This window comes from Ceratotherium simum, chromosome 22 (assembly GCF_057802395.1).
Source record: "Ceratotherium simum simum isolate JZ-2026a chromosome 22, ASM5780239v1, whole genome shotgun sequence".
Lineage (NCBI taxonomy): Eukaryota > Metazoa > Chordata > Mammalia > Perissodactyla > Rhinocerotidae > Ceratotherium > Ceratotherium simum.
Genome location: NC_141921.1, coordinates 34,440,776 through 34,459,459, shown reverse-complemented (window position 1 = coordinate 34,459,459; position 18,684 = coordinate 34,440,776). Strand labels below are relative to the sequence as shown.

General features: G+C 42.4%; 1 protein-coding gene across 6 annotated transcripts in view; it reads right to left on the bottom strand.

The window, feature by feature from the left end:
• The window catches only part of USP48 (ubiquitin specific peptidase 48), a 91,984-nt gene extending 75,828 nt beyond the window's left edge, over positions 1 to 16,156 (bottom strand). For 3 of the 6 annotated variants that reach the window (XM_087446619.1, XM_087446621.1, XM_087446622.1), the window contains exon 1: positions 15,859 to 16,155. In XM_087446619.1, the coding sequence (XP_087302745.1) occupies positions 15,859 to 15,992 (134 nt within the window). In that variant the 5' untranslated portion in view covers positions 15,993 to 16,155. Of the gene's footprint in view, positions 1 to 14,887; positions 15,628 to 15,858 lie in introns of those variants that run through there. The other 3 variants (XM_087446620.1, XM_087446624.1, XM_087446623.1) reach the window with 2 other exon arrangements.
• Positions 16,157 to 18,684: the final 2,528 nt, after the last annotated feature.

The window sequence follows — 18,684 nt, the reverse complement described above, 5'->3', positions numbered from 1 at the left end:
TGATATTTCAAATGGTGGCTGCTACATTGTGTATCCAAGGGACAAGGATGAGCCAGCCTCCCCTACTCCACTCATCCTACCCCCATCTTGTAATCTCCACATAGCTTGAGTCAGATATAAACCTTCGTTGTTTTTGTTTGTTTGTTTTTTGGTTTTTTTGTGAGGAACATCAGCCCTGAGCTAACATCCATGCTAATCCTCCTCTTTTTTTTTGCTGAGGAAGACCGGCTCTGAGCTAACATCTATTGCCAATCCTCCTCCATTTTTTTTCCCCCCAAAGCCCCAGTAGATAGTTGTATGTCATAGTTGCACATCCTTCTAGTTGCTGTATGTGGGATGCGGCCTCAACATGGCCGGAGAAGAGGTGCATCGGTGTGTGCCCAGGATCCGAACCCGGGCCGCCACTAGCGGAGCGGGCGCACTTAACCGCTAAGCCATGGGGCGGGCCCAAACCTTCGTTGTTTTAAGTCATTGAAATTTGGGAGTTATTTGTTCCTACAACATAACCTAGCTCATCCTGACTGATACATCTTATCTCCTCTATCAGTTTGGCAAAAATCCAGAAAGTCTGACAAGGCCATGGGGAAACAGGCACTCTCTCATACATTAGCTAGCAAGGCTAAAACATGGAATGATCTCTATGAAGGACAATTTCCAATATCTATCAAAATTACTAATGCATTTACCTTTGACACCCTGTAATCCCACACAGGTACTTTTCTACAGATTTATCTGCACACATGCAAAACAACTTAAAATGAAAGTTATTTACTGAAGTATTGTTAGTAAGAGCAAAAGACTGGAAAACAAGCCCAGTGTCCATTCATATGGAACTGGTTAAATAAACTGTAATAAATCCCATACAATAGTATATAACGTAACTGTACATAAGAGCAGGGACCTAAGAGAAACAAATACAAGTATCCAAAGGTTGTACATGCAAGTTTATAGCAGCTTTTATTTACAACAGTCAAAAATGGTAAATGAGCCAAATGTCCATCAATGATAAACAAATTCTGATATATTCATACCATAGAATACTACTCAGCTCCCCCGCCAAAAAAACTACTGATAAATGCAACATGGATGATTCTCAAAGACATGATGTTGAGCAAAAGAATCCAGAGACAAAAGAGTAACTGCTGTAAGAGTCCATTAATATGAAGTTCAAGAACATGCAAAACTAACCGATGTGGAAAGAAACCAGAACAGCAACTACAGGGCCAGCCCCCGTTTGGTTCCCAGGCGCAGACCTACACCACTCATCTGTCAGTGGCCGTGCTGTGGTGGTGGCTCATGTACAAAAAAAGAGGAAGACTGGCAGCGAATGTTAGCTCAGGGCGAATCTTCCTCAGCAATAAATAAATAGATAAATAGATAGATAGATAGATAGATAGATAGATAGATAGATAGATAGATAGATAGATGGGAACTAAGTGGAAGGGGATATGAAGGAACTTGCTGGGATGATGGAAATGTTCTTTATCTTGACTGGGGTGGTGGTAACATATACCAAACCTCAAGGAACTCCCTTCACAAGAATTAACTCAAGATGGATCACACACCTACGTATAAAACACAAAACTATAAAACTCCTAGAAGATAACATAGCAGAAAATTCAAATGACCTTGGGTTTGGTGGTGACTTTTTAGATACACCACCAAACGCACAATCCATGAAAGAAAGAATTGATAAGCTGAACTTCATTAAAATTAAAATGTTCTGCTGCACAAAAGACACTGTCAAGAGAACGAGAAGACAAGCTGCAGACTCAGAGAAAATATCTGCAAAAGACAGATCTGATAAAAGACTGGTACATAGACAAAGAACTCCCAAAACTCAAAAATAAGAAAACAACCTCATTTGGCCGGCCCTGTGGCTTGGTGGTTAAGTGCGCGCGCTGCGATGCTGGTGGCCCGGGTTCGGATCCCGGGTGCACATCGAGGCACCACTTCTCCGTTCATCCTGAGGCCGAGTCCCACATACAGCAACTAGAAGGATGTGCAGCTACAACACACAACTATCCACTGGGGCTTTGGGGGGAAAAATAAAGTAAATAAAATCTTTAAAAAAAAAAAAAAAGAAAACAACCTCATTTAAAAATGGGCCAAAGATGTTAACAGACACCTCACCAAAAAAGATATACGGATGGCAAATAGCATATAAAAAGATGCCCCAGGGCCAGCCCCGTGGCTTGGCGGTTAGGTGCACGCGCTCCGCTGCTGGCGGCCCGGGTTCGGATCCCGGGCGCGCACCGACGCACCGCTTCTCCGGCCATGCTGGGGCCGCGTCCCACATACAGCAACTAGAAGGATGTGCAACTATGACATGCAACTATCTACCGGGGCTTTGGGGGAAAAAATAAATAAATAAAATTAAAATTTAAATAAATAAATAAATAAATAAATAAATAAAAAGATGCCCCACATCATATGTCATCAGGGAAATGCAAATTAAAACAACAATGAAATACTACTACATACCTATTTTTTTTTTAATTTATTTATCTTTCCCCCAAAGCCCCGGTAGATAGTTGTATATCATAGCTGCACATCCTTCTAGTTGCTGTATGTGGGACGTGGCCTCAGCATGGCCGGAGAAGCGGTGCGTCGGTGTGCGCCCGGGATCCGAACCCGGGCCGCCAGCAGCAGAGCGCGCGCACTTCACCGCTAAGCCACGGGGCCGGCCCACTACATACCTATTAGAATGGCCAAAATCTAGAACACTGACAACACCAATGCTAGAGATGAGATGATACGGAGCAACAGAAACTCTCCTTCATTGCTGGTGGCAGTGCAAAATGGAACAGCCAGTTTGGAAGACAGTTTGGTGTGTGTGTGTGTTGTTGTTGTTGCTGTTGTTGTTGTTTACAAACCTACACATACTCTTAGCACACAATCCAGCAATTGTCCTCCTAGGTATTTATCCAAAAGAGCTGAAAACTTATATCCACACAAAAACCTGTACATAATGTTTATAAAGCAGCTTTACACAGGATTGCCAAAACCTGGAAGCAATCCAGATGTCCTTAAGTAGGTGAATAGATAAATAAAACTGTGGTACATCCAGATAATGGAATATTCTCCAGCACTAAAAAGAAATGAGCTGTCAAGCCAGGAAACTAAAATGCATACTACTAAGTGAAAGAAGCCAATATGAAAAGGCTAGATACTGTATGTTTCTAACTATATTACATTCTGGAAAAAGCAAAACTATGGAGACAGTAAAAAGATCAGTGGTTGCCAGGGGTTGGGGGCAGAGAGGGATGAGCAGCCAGGACACAGAGGATTTTTAACCAGTGAAATTATAAGATACTATAATGGTGGATATATGTCATTATACATTTGTCCAAACCCACAGAATGTAAACACCAAGGGTAAACCCTAAAGTGAACTATGGATTTTGAGTAATAATGATGTGTGAATGTAGGTACACCAATTGTAACAAATGTACCACTCTGGTGGGGGATGTTAATAGTGGGGGAGGCTATGCATGTGTGGGGGCAGGGAGAACATGGGAAATCTATGTACCTTCTGCTTAATTTTGCTGTGAACCTAAAACTGCTCTAAAAAATAAAGTCTACTAAAAAAATGTGAATGACTTGGACATTTCACTGTATATAATTTTACCTCAATTGTTTAAAGCTTTGATTTCTTTTTTTTTGCTGAGGAAGATTCCCCCTGATCTAAAATCTGTTGCCAATTTTCCTCATTTTGCTTGAGGAAGATTCACCCTGAGCTAAGATCTGTGCCAATCTTCCTCTATTTTGTATGTGGGTCACTGCCACAGCATGGCTTGATGAGTGGTGTAGGTCCACGCCCAGGAACCCAACCCAGGCCTCCAAAGCAGAGCACTAGGCCATGGAGACTGATCCCAAAGCTTTGCTTTTAAAAAAAAAAAAAAAACCTAGGAAGCTTTTAGGAACTGATATAGAAATGTCTACAGGTAAAGAACAGTGTACATGGTAATGCTACATTTGTGTAAGAAAAGGGTACAGTAAGAAAATACGTTTCTGTTTGATTATATGTGCATAAAGAAATACTGAAAGAATAATCAGAAAGTAATGTTATTTTTTACAGAGGATGTGAAAGAATGGGATGATGGAGACAGATGTGGGAATGAGTGTTCTCCATGTACACTTTTTAAAATCAATTTCATATTTAAACTATGACTGTATCAGTTATTCAAATAAAAGTATTTTATTTAAATTTTTATTAAAAAGGAAATTTGTTTACTTAAATTACTAAAGCACATATTTTCCTGAAATACAGTAAAAATAAAGGAGAAACAAAGTAATCTAAACTCTAGGTTATAGTCAATGATAATTTTACAGTGTTTTTCCTTGTGCCATTATCGTATCAAGGTCTCAGATATTGGACATGTAAGATATAAGCAAAAATAAAAACAGAACAACCACAAACAGGTCCTTTAGCACTTATGCCCTGTTCTCCTAGGACTCCTATGCCGCATACAGAGACGTATTAGGCAAAAAAGATTTGAGAAGCAACTACAAAGCAAAGTCAATAAAATTCAACACCAAACTTATGTTAAACATCATGGAAAGAAACCTTCCTAAAGTGTTGGCAATCCTTTAAACAGTGTATTGGGGGCCAGCCCCGAGGCTTAGCGGTTAAGTGCGCGCGCTACACTGCTGGCAGCCCGGGTTCGGATCCCGGGCGTGCACCGACGCACCGCTTCTCTGGCCATGCTGAGGCCGCGTCCCACATACAGCAACCAAAAGGATGTGCAGCTATGACATACAACTATCTACTGGGGCTTTGGGGGGAATAAATAAATAAATAAATAAAATTACTTTTAAAAAAATAGTGTATTGGGTATTCAAAAAAAATTAAATATGTTTTTTAAAGCTTAAGAATCCAATCAACCTTTGAGGCTCTGCCAGTAAGCAAAAGTGAGATATTTTCATTTTTCCAAACCTCAAAAGTTAGGCCCCACTAAATTGGGATTCAAAAACTGCAGCTTAGGGCCGGCCCCGTGGCTTGGTGGTTAAGTGCACGCGCTCCGATGCTGGTGGCCCGCGTTCGGATCCCGGGCGCGCACCGAGGCACCACTTCTCCGTCCATCCTGAGGCCGAGTCCCACATGCAGCAACTAGAGGGATGTGCAGCTGTGACATACAACTATCTACTGGGGCTTTGGGGGGAAAAAATAAATAAATAAAATCTTTAAAAAAAAAAAACAAAAAACTGCAGCTTAGGTTAAGTGCGTGCGCTCCACTGCTGGCGGTCCGGGTTCAGATCCTGGGCGTGCACCGACGCACTGCTTCTCCGGCCATGCTGAGGCCGCGTCCCACATACAGCAACTAGAAGGATGTGCAGCTATGACATACAACTATCTACTGGGGCTTTGGGGGAAAAAAATAAATAAATAAAATCTTAAAAAAACAAAACTACAGCTTACAAAAATGATCAATATAGCCAATATTCTTGTAATCAGCATATTACATCAGCTGGCCTGATGTTCAGGCTTCTATTAAGGAAAGGCGGATTATCCAAGCAAAAAAAGATTTAAAGTTAGCCTACCCGGAAATACTACGAATCTACTTTCTAATAGGATACCTTTCAAACTGGTATTAAAGTAAAAACATTGGGGGGCAGGGGGTGCTTACTAGCAAGTCAAAAAAGTCTTTCCCTGTCTAAGCAGACTTATTTAACCATTAAAACATGAAAGATTTTTTTTCCCTTATAGTGGGACTTAGTTCTCCAAGGAAGACGATTTAACGTTTCTCTAGCTTTATACAATTTGGGAAATAATGGCCTCATACTTGAAAAAACAATATTTTCCAACTTCACTGGTAATCAAAAGATACCATCAGTCACTCATGAAATTGTGAAAAATTTTAAAATTTAATACTCAATGATGGCAAGGACACAGAAAGACAGAAACGTTTATATACTGAAGACAGCAGGCAGGAGCAAATCTTGCAATAAAAATGTATATCAGGGGCTGGCCCAGTGGCATAGCAGCTAAGTGCGCACGCTCAACTTCGGTGGCCCGGGGTTCACAGGTTAGGATCCCGGGCACGCACCAATGCACTGCTTGTCAAGCCATGCTGTGGCAGCGTCACATATAAAATAGAAGAAGATGGGCACAGATGTTAGCCCAGGGCCAATCTTTCTCAGCAAAAAGAGGAGGATTGTCATTGGATGTTAGCGTAGAGCCAATCTTCCTCACCAAAAAAAAAAAAAAAAAAAGTTTATATCAATAGTCTTAAAAATGTTCATGCCACTTTTACAACTTTTTTCTAAGAAAATAATCAGAGAAGTAGACAATATTTATAAGGATGCACAGAACATTAAAAGAGCTTAACAAAAAAAAAAAAAAAGAAGAAGAAGAAAAGAAGGGGGAGGGGAAAGGAAGAGAAGGGAGAAAAATGCAGGCAGGCAGACAAATGCCCAACAGGAAAACAGTTAAATACTGTGGGGTAGGTAAAATGGAATATTATGCAATGATTAGAAATTACTTTCATAAACTCTATAATGTCCTGGGGACACATTCTTAATATATATTAAGTCAAAAAGCACCTGTACATGGGGCCGGCACCGTGGCTTAGCGGTTAAGTGCACGCGCTCCGCTGCTGGCGGCCCGGGTTCGGATCCCGGGCGCGCACCGACGCACCGCTTCTCCGGCCCTGCTGAGGCCGCGTCCCACATACGGCAACTAGAAGGATGTGCAACTATGACATACAGCTATCTACTGGGGCTTTGGGGGAAAAAAAAAAGGAGGAGGACTGGCAACAGATGTTAGCTCAGAGCCGGTCTTCCTCAGCAAAAAGAGGAGGATTAGCACGGATGTTAGCTCAGGGCTGATCTTCCTCAGAAAAAAAAAAAAAGCACCTGTACAAAATGCACATATAAGGGGCCGGCACAGTGGTGTAGTGGTTGAATTCATGTGCTCCACTTCTGCGGCCCAGGGTTCACGGGTTCGGATCCCGGGCTTGGACCTACACACCACTCACCAAGCCATGCTGTGGCAGCATCCCACATACAAAGTAGAAGAAGACTGGCACAGATGTTGGCTCAGGGACAATCTGCCTCAAGTAAAAAGAGGAGGATTAACAATGGATGTTAGCTCAGGGCCAATCTTCCTCACAAAAGGAAAAAATGCACATATAACATGATAATACTCTTTTTATGCACATATAGAAAAATCAAAAGGAATTATATTAAAATATTATAACCCTGCAGCCGGTCCGGTGGTGTACCAGTTAAGTGCGCACGCTCCACTGTGGTGGCCCAGGGTTCACAGGTTTGGATCCCAGGTGCGCACCGACGCACCATGTGTCAAGCCATGCTGTGGCGGCGTCCCATATAAAGTAGAGGAAGATGGGCATGGATGTTAGCCCAGGGCCAATCTTCCTCACACACACACAAAAAATATCATAACCTTGTTCTCGGGGTGGTGGCTTTTATTTGCAACGAGCCCACCAAGTCAGCAGTGAGATCGGATTCCTTACATATCTACTATCACTATATTTCATTTTAGCTTATCCATGCTTCTCAAATTAGATTTACATTGGTGAATATATCAGATAAATAAAGCCACAAAAAAACATACTGTGCCATCCTGGAACCTAAATTTCAGTTAGTTTTACTAAAACAGTTAAAGAGTTTTTTTTAATATCACACAGAAAACACAAGAATTTTTGGATCAAATTTGAGGCTTTTCTTCTATTCTATTTCTTTGTAAAACTGTCCCAAATATAAGGCTAATTACCTCTGAAGCCAAGGGAAATAAATGATGTGTAGAGAATTTGCAATAGAAAGTTTCATTCAGTTGGTCTTGTTTTTTTTCCCTATGTATGTCCTCCCTTTCGCTAGTGCCCTTACTTTTCCTAGTATCAGAGATGTTTACCACTAGGAGTCATTCAGCTCTCTTCTACTTTGCTAAGGTCAGAGGGAACAGGAAACCCTTCAATTCTTCCACGCCCTTACTTTCCAATTGACAAGAAGGAAATAAGTAAGTGATTCCAGGTGGACTGCAGATCTAACTATTAAAGATAAAACAATACAGCTTGTAGAAGATAATATATAGGATAACACCTTTAGGACCTGGGGGAAGGTAAAGATTTCTTAAATGAGATATATGCAGAAAAGCAATAACCATAAAGAAAAATACTGATAAACTGGACTATACTGGAATCAAAACGTCTGTTCATCCAAAGAGGCCACTAAGAGAGTAAAAAGGCAAGCAAGAGAAGATATTTACAATACATATATTCAAACAAAGCATTTGTACCCAAAATAAAGAACTACAGTAAAAAATAAGAGAATAAAAATCAAGAACTACAAATCAACAAGATAACCAAACAGAAAAATTGGGCTTAAAAAATTAAACAAGCACCCCACTAGAGGATATGCAAAGAGTCAAATATGAAAGAGGTCAATTTCATTGGTCACTGGAGAAATGCAAATTAAAACCACAATGAGATACCATGACACATCCATCATAATGGCTACAATTAAATGACTATATCAACTGCTGCTGAGGATATGCAGCAAATGAACTCTCGTATACTGCTCATGAAAGTAGAAAGTGGTACAATCATTTGGAAAATGGTCTGGCATTATCTACTAAAGCTAAATGAACACTTTCAACCCAACAATTCCTTTTTTATCAAAAACGTATACATTGCACCAAAAGATACATACAAGAATATTCACTGCAGCCTTCTCCACAATAGCCATATACTGGAAAAATTCCACATGACCATCACCAGTAGAAAGGAAAAAGTATACAGTAACAATGGAATACTGCACAGCACTAAAAAGGATCACACTGCTGCTACCCACAAGGTGCATGAATCTCAATGCTGTGCAAAAGAAGCCAGATACAGAAGGAACTACAATGTATAATTAATTGTATACAAAGTTCAAAATAGGCAAAATAATTTGTAGTGTTCAAAGTAAGAGCAGTGGTTACTTTTGAGGAGGAGGAAGGTGGTAGTGACCAGTGGGAAGGCAGGAAATGGGAGATAGGGGTGTTCTGGAATGCTAGTGACGTTTTAATCTTGGAGGTAGATACATGATATATATGTTCCTTTTGTGATAATTCATCCAGTGTAATTCTTATCATTTGTGTACTTTTCTGTATGTAAAAAAATTTTTTAATTAAAAAAGAATCATTAGAAAAATTCTAAGAGGAATGAAGAAGGGTCTTGCCTTATCAGATATTTTTAATCTATTATCAAGTAATTAGAACTGCAGTCCTAGGGCCGGCCCGTGGCTTAGCGGTTAAGTGCGCGCGCTCCGGTTAAGTGCGCGCGCTCCGGTTAAGTGCGCGCGCTCCGCTGCTGGCGGCCTGGGGTTCGGATCCCGGGCGCGCACCAACACACTGCTTCTCCAGCCATGCTGAGGCTGCGTCCCACATACAGCAACTAGAAGGATGTGCGGCTATGACATACAACTATCCACTGGGGCTTTGGGGGAAAAATAAATAAATAAATAAAATCTTTAAAAAAAAAAAAAAAGAACTGCAGTCCTAGTACAAGGATATTGAGTCAAATCAATGAAAGAGAATAGGGCTGAGGAAAAAAAAACCAAACACACACAAAAATTTGGTATATAATAAAGGTGGCTTTTTAACTAGTGGGGGAAAAGATCTGATTATTCAACAAATGGCTTAAGAAAACTGAGTAGCCATTTGGTAAACAGTAAAATAAAATAAAGATGGACTCCTATGTCACTCCCTAAATCAAATTAAATTCTAAAAGGACAAAGATTGAACGCATAAAACAAAACCATCAGTAATAAAACAAAACATGAGTGAGTACTCCTATAATCTTGGAATTAGGAAATCCAGAAACCATAAAGAAAAGCATTGATAAATTTGACCACATAAATACACTGAAAAGAAAAAAATCTACAAAGTAAAAAAAATTAGGAAAATATCTTCAACAGAAATATTCAATAAGCTCTTGAAAATCAGTAAGAAAACAATCAACAATCCAGAAAACAATTGATACGAGAAATACAAATGGCCAGCAAATATAAGAAGATGCTCAATGCCACTAGCAATAAGAAAGCAAATGAAAATATGCTATTTTTCACTAGTCAGATTGGTGTTTGAAACAGAAATGCCTGGGGTGGGAAATAAGATGAAAACAAATGGCAGCGTTAAATGGCATTAACTTTTACCATCTACCAAAATTTTAAATGGTCATGGTGCCCTTTACCTCAGCAATTTCTCGTCTGTCTAAGTGAAAACACTCATTCAACCAAGAGGCATCTAGGGATGTTCACAGCAGCACTGTCTGTAGTATCAAAAACTGGAAACTCAAAGGTCCATCTACAGGGAACTGGTTAAACTGTTAACACCTCTATTCTACACAATGAACTATTACATAGCTATCAAAAGAATAAGGCGGGGGCTGGCCCCACAGCCTAGTGGTTAAGTTCTGCGTGCTCTGCTTCAGAGGCCCAGGTTCAGTTCCTGGGGAGTGGACCTACACCACTGTCAGTGGCAACCCACATACAAAATAGAGAAGGACTGGCACAGATGTTAGCTCAGGGCGAATCTTCCTCAGCAAAAAAAAAAAAAAAAAAAAAAGAATAAGGCAGATCTAGATGCACTAATATGGAAAAAGGTATATTATCAAATAAAAACAAGTTGCAAAAAGTATACAGTGTGACACTCCTCTTTTTTGTAAAATAACAATTACGTTGTTTGATTATACGTGTGTCAGCTCTAAAATATATGGCACATGAAGGAAGGAACTTTTAACTTCTGGGGCTTTATCCCAGAGCCACCGTAGAATACTACCAAGGCCACAGTATGTGCCAAAAATATTTGTTAAATAAAAGAATGAATACTTACTCCAGCAAAGCATACAACAGCCACTCAATAAATATTTGTTGAATTTAACTGAGAGAAAGAGAGAATGAAAGAAAGAAGAAAAAAAAGTTATCCTATCCTAACAATAATTAGCTATGAGCCTGGGATTAAGGAGGGGCTTTCACTTTCATTCAAAAATTAAAGACTGGGGCTGGCCCCGTGTCCTGGCGGTTAAGTGCTCACACTCCACATACAGCAATTAGAAGGATGTGCAACTATGACATACAACTATCTACTGGGGCTTTGGGGGAAAAATTTTAAAAAAAAAAATTTTTTTTTAAAAATTAAGAAAAATAAATTAGGGCCGGCCCTGTGGCTTGGTGGTTAAGTGCGCGCGCTGCGATGCTGGTGGCCCGGGTTCGGATCCCGGGTGCGCATCGAGGCACCACTTCTCCGTTCATCCTGAGGCCGAGTCCCGCATACAGCAACTAGAAGGATGTGCAGCTACGACACACAACTATCCACTGGGGCTTTGGGGGGAAAAAATAAAATAAATAAAATCTTAAAAAAAAAAAAATAAATTAGATTAAAGTTGTGTTAAGTAGTAAAAATACAGCATGCAGTGAGAAGAAAACAAATGATCATCTTGTGTCAATAACTGTTAAAGCTGGGTAATGGGTACATGGGGGTTCCTTGTACCATCCTCTCTACTTCTACGTATGTTTAAAATTAGCAATAAATAAGATTCCTTTTTAAACATCAAAAAAATGGGTCCCCTGACTTGGTCCAAGGGTCAGGGAAAGTTAGCAAGGCAAAAGGGGCCAACACTGTTAAAGTGAGAGAAAATGTGAACCAACTGAGAGAAAGGTGTCATTGGAACATCATCAATGAAGAAAAGCTCAGGGCAAGAAGCTTAAGAGTGAGGCCTAGCTGTCCTCAGCAAGGGTTTTGGACTAGAGCTACGAGAAGCCACTCAAGTGTTTTAAACTGCCATGACACTGACTTTCTAGAATGCATCACATTTCTGTAACGTTTTAATTTTATTATACAATCATGTGTTGCTTAACGAGGGGGAGGCATTCTGACAAATGCGTCATTAGGCGATTTTGTGGTTCTGCGAACATCATACGGTGTACTTACAGATACCTAGATGGTAGAGCCCACGACACACCTAGGCTATATGGTACTAATCTCATGCGACAACCATTGTATACGCAGTCCAGCATCGATCAAAACGTCCTCATGTGGCACAAGACTGTAGTCACGTACTGTTTCTCTAATGAGAACAAAATAGGCATTGTACTCCTATACACAGCTACAAGCACTAGTTAAGTCCAGACTTTGAAAATCTGTATCAAAATTTTAACTGTCACAAGAAGAAACAAATTAACATCTGACACCATTTTCCACCTATCAGATCAAAAAGTGGACTAACATATTGTGTTGATAACAGTATGAGGAAACAAGACAATCTTACACGTTGACAGCAGGATGTTAAGTGGACCCATCATTCCGATGGGCAATTCAGCAATATGGATCAAAATGAAAAATGCACATCCCTTACCCAAGAATTTTACTGCAAGGAACTTACTTGACTGTTATCCTCATTGTTAGTAAACAAGTCCGGTTTTAAGAATTAAGACACAGAATATTTGCAGAATTCTGCGGATATGGGATTTAAGCAGATTGCTTTCATCCTGTGATTGTACTAAGCAGTTTCAGAAATGTAAATAATAGTCCCGATGCATCTAGTCTTTGAATATGGCTAAACACCTCTTCGGCTCTGGCATCTGACAACAAATTGTCATGTAAAGTATAAAAAAAGATACTGATGATAGTATTAATTTAATTCTTTAATCTTTTCTTGCTAAGAGTCAGAAGAAATGCTTAAACAAAAGGAGAAAGTGAGTATGAAAAGAAGCCTTTTTGATATTTAAATAAAAACTGCTTGGACCTCAGATTATGCATGGTTTCAAAAGCACTAGGGACCAAAAAAAAAAAAGACAAAATGGACTACATCAAAATTAAAAGCTTTTGTACTGCAAACACCATCAAGAAAGTGAAAAGACAACACATAAATAGAGAGAAAATATTTGCGAATATAAGGGGACTTGTATCCAAAATATATAAAGAACTCTTACAATTCAATAATAAAAAGACAACTCAATTTTAAAACGGGCAAAGGACTTGAATAGACATTTCTCCAAGAAGACATATGAATGGCCAATAAGCATATGAAAAGATGCTCAACATTATTAGTCATCAGGGAAAAGCAAATCAAAACAACGAGATACCACCTCACACCCACCAGTATGACTATAAAAAAGAAGACAAAAACAAGTCTAAGGATGTGGAGAAATTGGAATCCTCATACATTCTATGTAAAATAGTGCAGCCACTCTGGAAAATAATTTGTCAGTTCCTCAAAATGTTAAACAGCATTATCATACGATGCAGCAATTTCACTCTATGGTATACATCCAAGAGAAATAAAAACATACTGTCTGCACAAAAACTTGTACACAAATGTTCATAGCAACACTATTCATAGTAACCAAAAAGTGGAAACAACCCAAACAAAATGTGATATATCCAAACAATGGAATATTATTCAGCCATAAAAAGGAATAAAGCACTGATACATGCTACAACATGGATGACACTTAAAAACATTATGCTAAGTGAAAGCCAGACAAAAAAAGGCCACTTATTGTAGGATTCCATTTATGAAATATCCAGAATAGAGAAATCCAGAGACAGAAAGATCAGTGGTAGCCAGGGGGTGGGAGGAGGGGGAAATGGGAAGTTACCACTTAATGGATATGGAGTTTCCTTTTAGGATAGTGGAACAAGTTTTGGAACTAGACAACAGTGATGTTTGTACAACACTGTAAAGATACTTAATGCCAATGAACCGTATACTTTAAAATGCTAAATTTTGCGGGCCGCCCCGTAGCTTAGCGGTTAAGTGCGCGCGCTCCGCTGCTGGCGGCCCGGGTTCGGATCCCGGGCGTGCACCGACGCACCGCTTCTCCAGCCATGCTGAGGCCGCGTCCCACATACAGAAACTAGAAGGATGTGCAGCTATGACAGACAACTATCTACTGGGGCTTTGAGGGAAAAATAAATAAATAAATAAAATCTTTAAAATAAATAAATAAATAAAATGGTAAATTTTGTTGTGTATTTTACACAATTTTTTATTTTTTAATTTTTATTTTAATTTTTAACTTTTAATTTTTTTTAGCTTTTTTTTGAGGAAGATTAGCCCTGAGCTAACATCCGTTGCCAATCCTCCTCTTTTTGCTGAGGAAGACCAGCCCTGGGCTAACATCCGTGCCCATCTTCCTCTACTTTATATGTGGGACACTGCCACAGCATGGCTTGACAAGCGGTGCATATGTCCGCACCTGGGATCTGAACCTGCGAACCCGGGGCCGCCAAAGCGGAGCGTGAGCGCTTAACTACTATGCCACCGTACAAGCCCCTTTAGACAATTTTTTAAAAAATGAAATGAAATACTGATATATGCTACAACATGAGTAATCCTTGAAAATATTATGCTAAGTGAAAGTCAGTCACAAAAGTCCACATGTTGTATGGTTCCATTTACAGGAAATCTCCAGAATAGGCAAATTTAGAGGCAGAAAGTAGATAAGGGGTTGCATGGAGCTTGGGGATGGAGGTACAGGAGAGGACTGAGTGCCACTCTAATGGGTACAGGGCTTCTTTTAGGGGGGCCTAAATGTTCTAAAATCAGATTGTGGTGATGGTTGAGCAACCGAACACACAAAGAAAAAACACTGGATTGTACATTTTAAATGGGTGAATCCTATGATAAGTGAATTATGTCTCAATGCGGTTGTAAAAAAAAACAACTGCTTGGATATAAACCTTGCAATTAACTCACCTTCTCTATGACATTCCCCTTATAGTGACCTCAGCTAATTTCTACTCCTTTACTTCCGTTAAAATCAGAACTATTACAGTGAGTTTATACTTTTTGGTTATTCTGGAACCTAATTATGTTGAGAAACTGACTGAAACTTAATAAATTCTATTACACACGGACTTCTGTCATTCCAGTACTTACTGTTGGAATCAGATTTGTCTTTCTTGGGAGCCAGACGCCCAGAGCTTGGAATTATTCGTTTGCTTTATGGAAGCTCCCTAACTCGTTTCACTTCTCAAACTAGACTTTAAGCTCCAAAGTTGAATCCTTGACTTCCATTCCTTCCGGATTTCGCCGCGGAATGTAAAAACTCCAGAAAATCTTTACTAAACGCCTGCTGAAAAAAGGCTTCTGAGCATGCCCGGCTTGGCCAAGTCAATTCAACAACATTCCGGAACAAAAACTATAGTTCCCGCGTTAAAAGGTGGAAAAACAGAAGAGACAGGCACAATGCCTAAGCATTCGCTCTAAAAGGAAAGGCAAGGTTCAAGGGCTAAGCAGAGGTGAACGACAGCACTTAGACAGCTCAAACTTCGCACTTGGTAGAGTGGTGTTGAGTCAGAACGACCAAAAAAAAAAGCAAAATTTACTAGATTAACGAAAGAGGGGAGGTCAACTGGGGACGAAGGATACCGATGACGTAGGCTAACCATACGTTTTTCTAAGGCAGCCCTATCCAAAAAATAATACTAAGATGACCAAGACTTCAGCGTCAACACTAATAATACAAGACATACTGTGATGAAGCTGACTTCGAAGTTCCCTTTTTCAAACGAAAAAGCCAAGCCGCGGCCAAGATACAACCACCACCAAGGTTTGCTAAGCTCTCAGCTCCTGCCTTCAACCATTTCCACCGCCATCTTCTAGATAAGAACCCAGAACCCTTTCTACAGGGCTTTCAGCAGCATCACCTCCGTGCAGAGGCCGGGGAGGCTGCGATTCCCAGGTCTCCCAGATGGCAGAGGAGGAAGCCTCCTCCTTGCTCCTTTCCGCGCCTGCTAGACGCGTGCAACGGGCCGCCGTCCTCCTTCCCCCAACCCGACCCCGGCCCCCGGCCGGATTTTCCAAGGTCTGACCCGAGGGGGCGGCCAGGCCCGGTGCGCGGGCCTCACCTGCACACGCCGCGGATGCATGGCTCCAGCCAGATGCGGTAGGCGGTCTCGATGTGCTCCTGCGACACCTCCTCGGGCCGCACCGTCTCCGCCCAGCGCCAGGCCGCCTTCTCCAGCTGCAGCCGCGGGGCCATGGCCTTGGCCCGAGAAGCGCCTCCCGAGCCGGACCGCCGCTGCCGGCGCCGCCGCCGCCCAAATGGTCTCCGCCACCTGCCAGCGATGAGGACCAGGCGCTCCCTGAGCCAGCTGGGCAGTCAATCACCTGTGCGCGCCACTGCCGCCGCGCCCGCCCGCGCCCGACCCGCACGACCGGCCGCAAAGCGCCGCCGCCGACACCCGACACACCCCGCTCCCGCAGACGTTGAAGGTGTACTCCCCGCCGCGGTGGGCGCATGCGCGTTCCCAGGAGCCTTTGCGCCTCCCGCGCCTCCGGCCCGAGGGGCGGAGGAAAGGGAAGCAGCGGTCCGAGAGAGACCTGCCACGTCCTCACTGGCGCTGCTGGGGAAGCAGCGTCTCAGCCCTTTCTAACTTCTAACTTCTAACAAGCGGGCGCCTCGAGAGCGGAAGGTTGCCTATGCTTGCTCTGTGGTACTTCCCCTTTAACCGTGAGGGATTCACGCGAGAGGCTACTCAACGCACACCATAGGTCCGCTGGACTACGGGGTGGGAGCTGAAACCGGGTCACCAAAGAAACCAGGGTGGGCTCTTTGGAGGGAGTTTTAACTTGAGCCTGGACTGGTTCCGACTGCTTCCCTGCGTCCTCTTGACATCACGGGACGTTCTGGCCTTTTCGTCAACGAGAACTGGACTACGTGCCCCAGCATGCATTGCGTGATGCTACTCAATGGGTGCGGGGCATGCTGGGATTTGTAGTCTTCGAGATGGGGAGGGCTGGGTGTGCGGCGGATTGTGCGGGGGCGCACGTGGGTGCCGGGGCGGGGTTTCTCTGGCTGGGAGGGTCGTCTTTGCAGCTGGCTGACTCTCCTCGCTGCTGTTCTGTTTGATGATTTCCTAGTTCTTTCTTGAAGCTCATTTCTAGCTGCCGGGTTTAAAAACATTCCTCTTTTGCAATTCTTGCCCCAGGATATAAAGAGTAGCCTTATCAGAATGCTTTGCAAACTGTAAAGGGCACTGCTAGAGTGAGGATTTCGAGGACTTTACATTTGAATGAAAGCCCTACGGGGGTCTAAGCACTAATTTCTGACTCTGCAGCTTACCAGCTGGGTAACCTTGGACTGGATGCTTAACGGGTGCTATTCATTAGTTAACATTCACCGAAAGCAGGACGAACATTAAGACATGATCCCTGCCGTTGGGCAAGGGTGAAAGGAGAGCGTAGAAACACAAAATAAGGTCCCCTTCCTAGCCCTTGGAAGGTTTGGAGTACTTGGGAAAAGGACCTTCCAGAAGAGGCAACTACTAAGCCCACCCTTAATAGATGAGGAGCCAGGATAGAAGAAGGGCACCATTCCAGATAGAGAGAACCGCAAGGAGCAAAGGCACAGAAGAGAGAAACTTCTTTATGTGAGGCCACAAATTCTGAGACAGGGAAAGGTGAGAGGTAAGGCTTGAGAGGCAGGCCAGGACTTGGCCTTTATCTGAGGGACTCATTGAAAGGTTTAAAGCTGTTGAGTGATAAATGGAGGTTTGCGTTTTGCATAGCTTCTTCAGTCCGGGTCAAGGTCAGAGACAGAGGAACCTCTTAGACTATTGCAGTAATACAGGCCAGAGATAATGAAGGCCTGAACTGGGGCAGTGTAATAGGTGTGGAGAGAGGAGACAAATTTGGAAGATACTTAGGAAATGGAATTGCTACAATTTGATGATGTTGGTCTAATCAATGTCTATTCACCTTTATTTGACCTTCAAGTCTGTCACAGCCCTTTCCACGGTGCTCACAGCTCCCTGTGTCATCCATTGCATCACTTAGCACAGATTGACAATGTGAATATTATTCACCATGCTGTCTCTAGTATATTCTAGTTTTCTAACTTGAGTAATTAAATGAATAGAGTTTCCCAAGTGAGATAGAAACTACAGAAGAAGGAGCAAGTTTTGAAGGGAGATGATGGGGGCGGGCTGGTGGCGCAAATGGTTAAGTGGGCGAGCTCTGCTGCGGCGGCCTGGGGTTTGCTGGTTCAGATCCCGGGTGCGCACCGACGCACCGCTTGTCAAGCTATGCTGTGGCGGGGTCCCATATAAAGTAGAGGAAGATGGGCATGGATGTTAGCCCAAGGCCAGTCTGCCTCAGCGGAAAAAAAAAAAAAAAAGAGGGATTGGCAGATGTTAGCTCAGAGCTGATCCTCCTCACAACAAAAAAAAAAAAGGAGATGATGATTTCAGTGTTTTTGTTCTTTGTGTTTTTTTTTGTGAGGAAGATCAGCCCTGCACTAACATCTGCCAAGCCTCCTCTTTTTCAGCTGAGAAAGACTGGCCCTGGGCTAACATCCATGCCCATCTTCCTCCACTTTATATGGGACACCGGCACAGCATGGCCTGCCAAGCGGTGCGTCCGTGCGCGCCAGGGATCCCGAACCGGCGAACCCCGGGCCGCCGCAGCGGAGCGCACACACTTAACTGCTTGCGCCACTGGTCCAGCCCCTCATTTCAGTTTTTAATGTATTGCATTTCAGAGGCCAGCCCTGTAGTGTAGTGGTTAAGTTCGTGCGCTCCGCTCTGGTGGCCTGGTGTTCGCTGATTTGGATCCCCAGTGCAGACCTACACACCACTTCTCAAGCCATGCTGTGGCAGGTGTCCCACATGTATAAAAAAAAAGTAGAGGAAGATGGGCACGGATGTTAGCCCAGGGCCAGTCTTCCTCAGCAA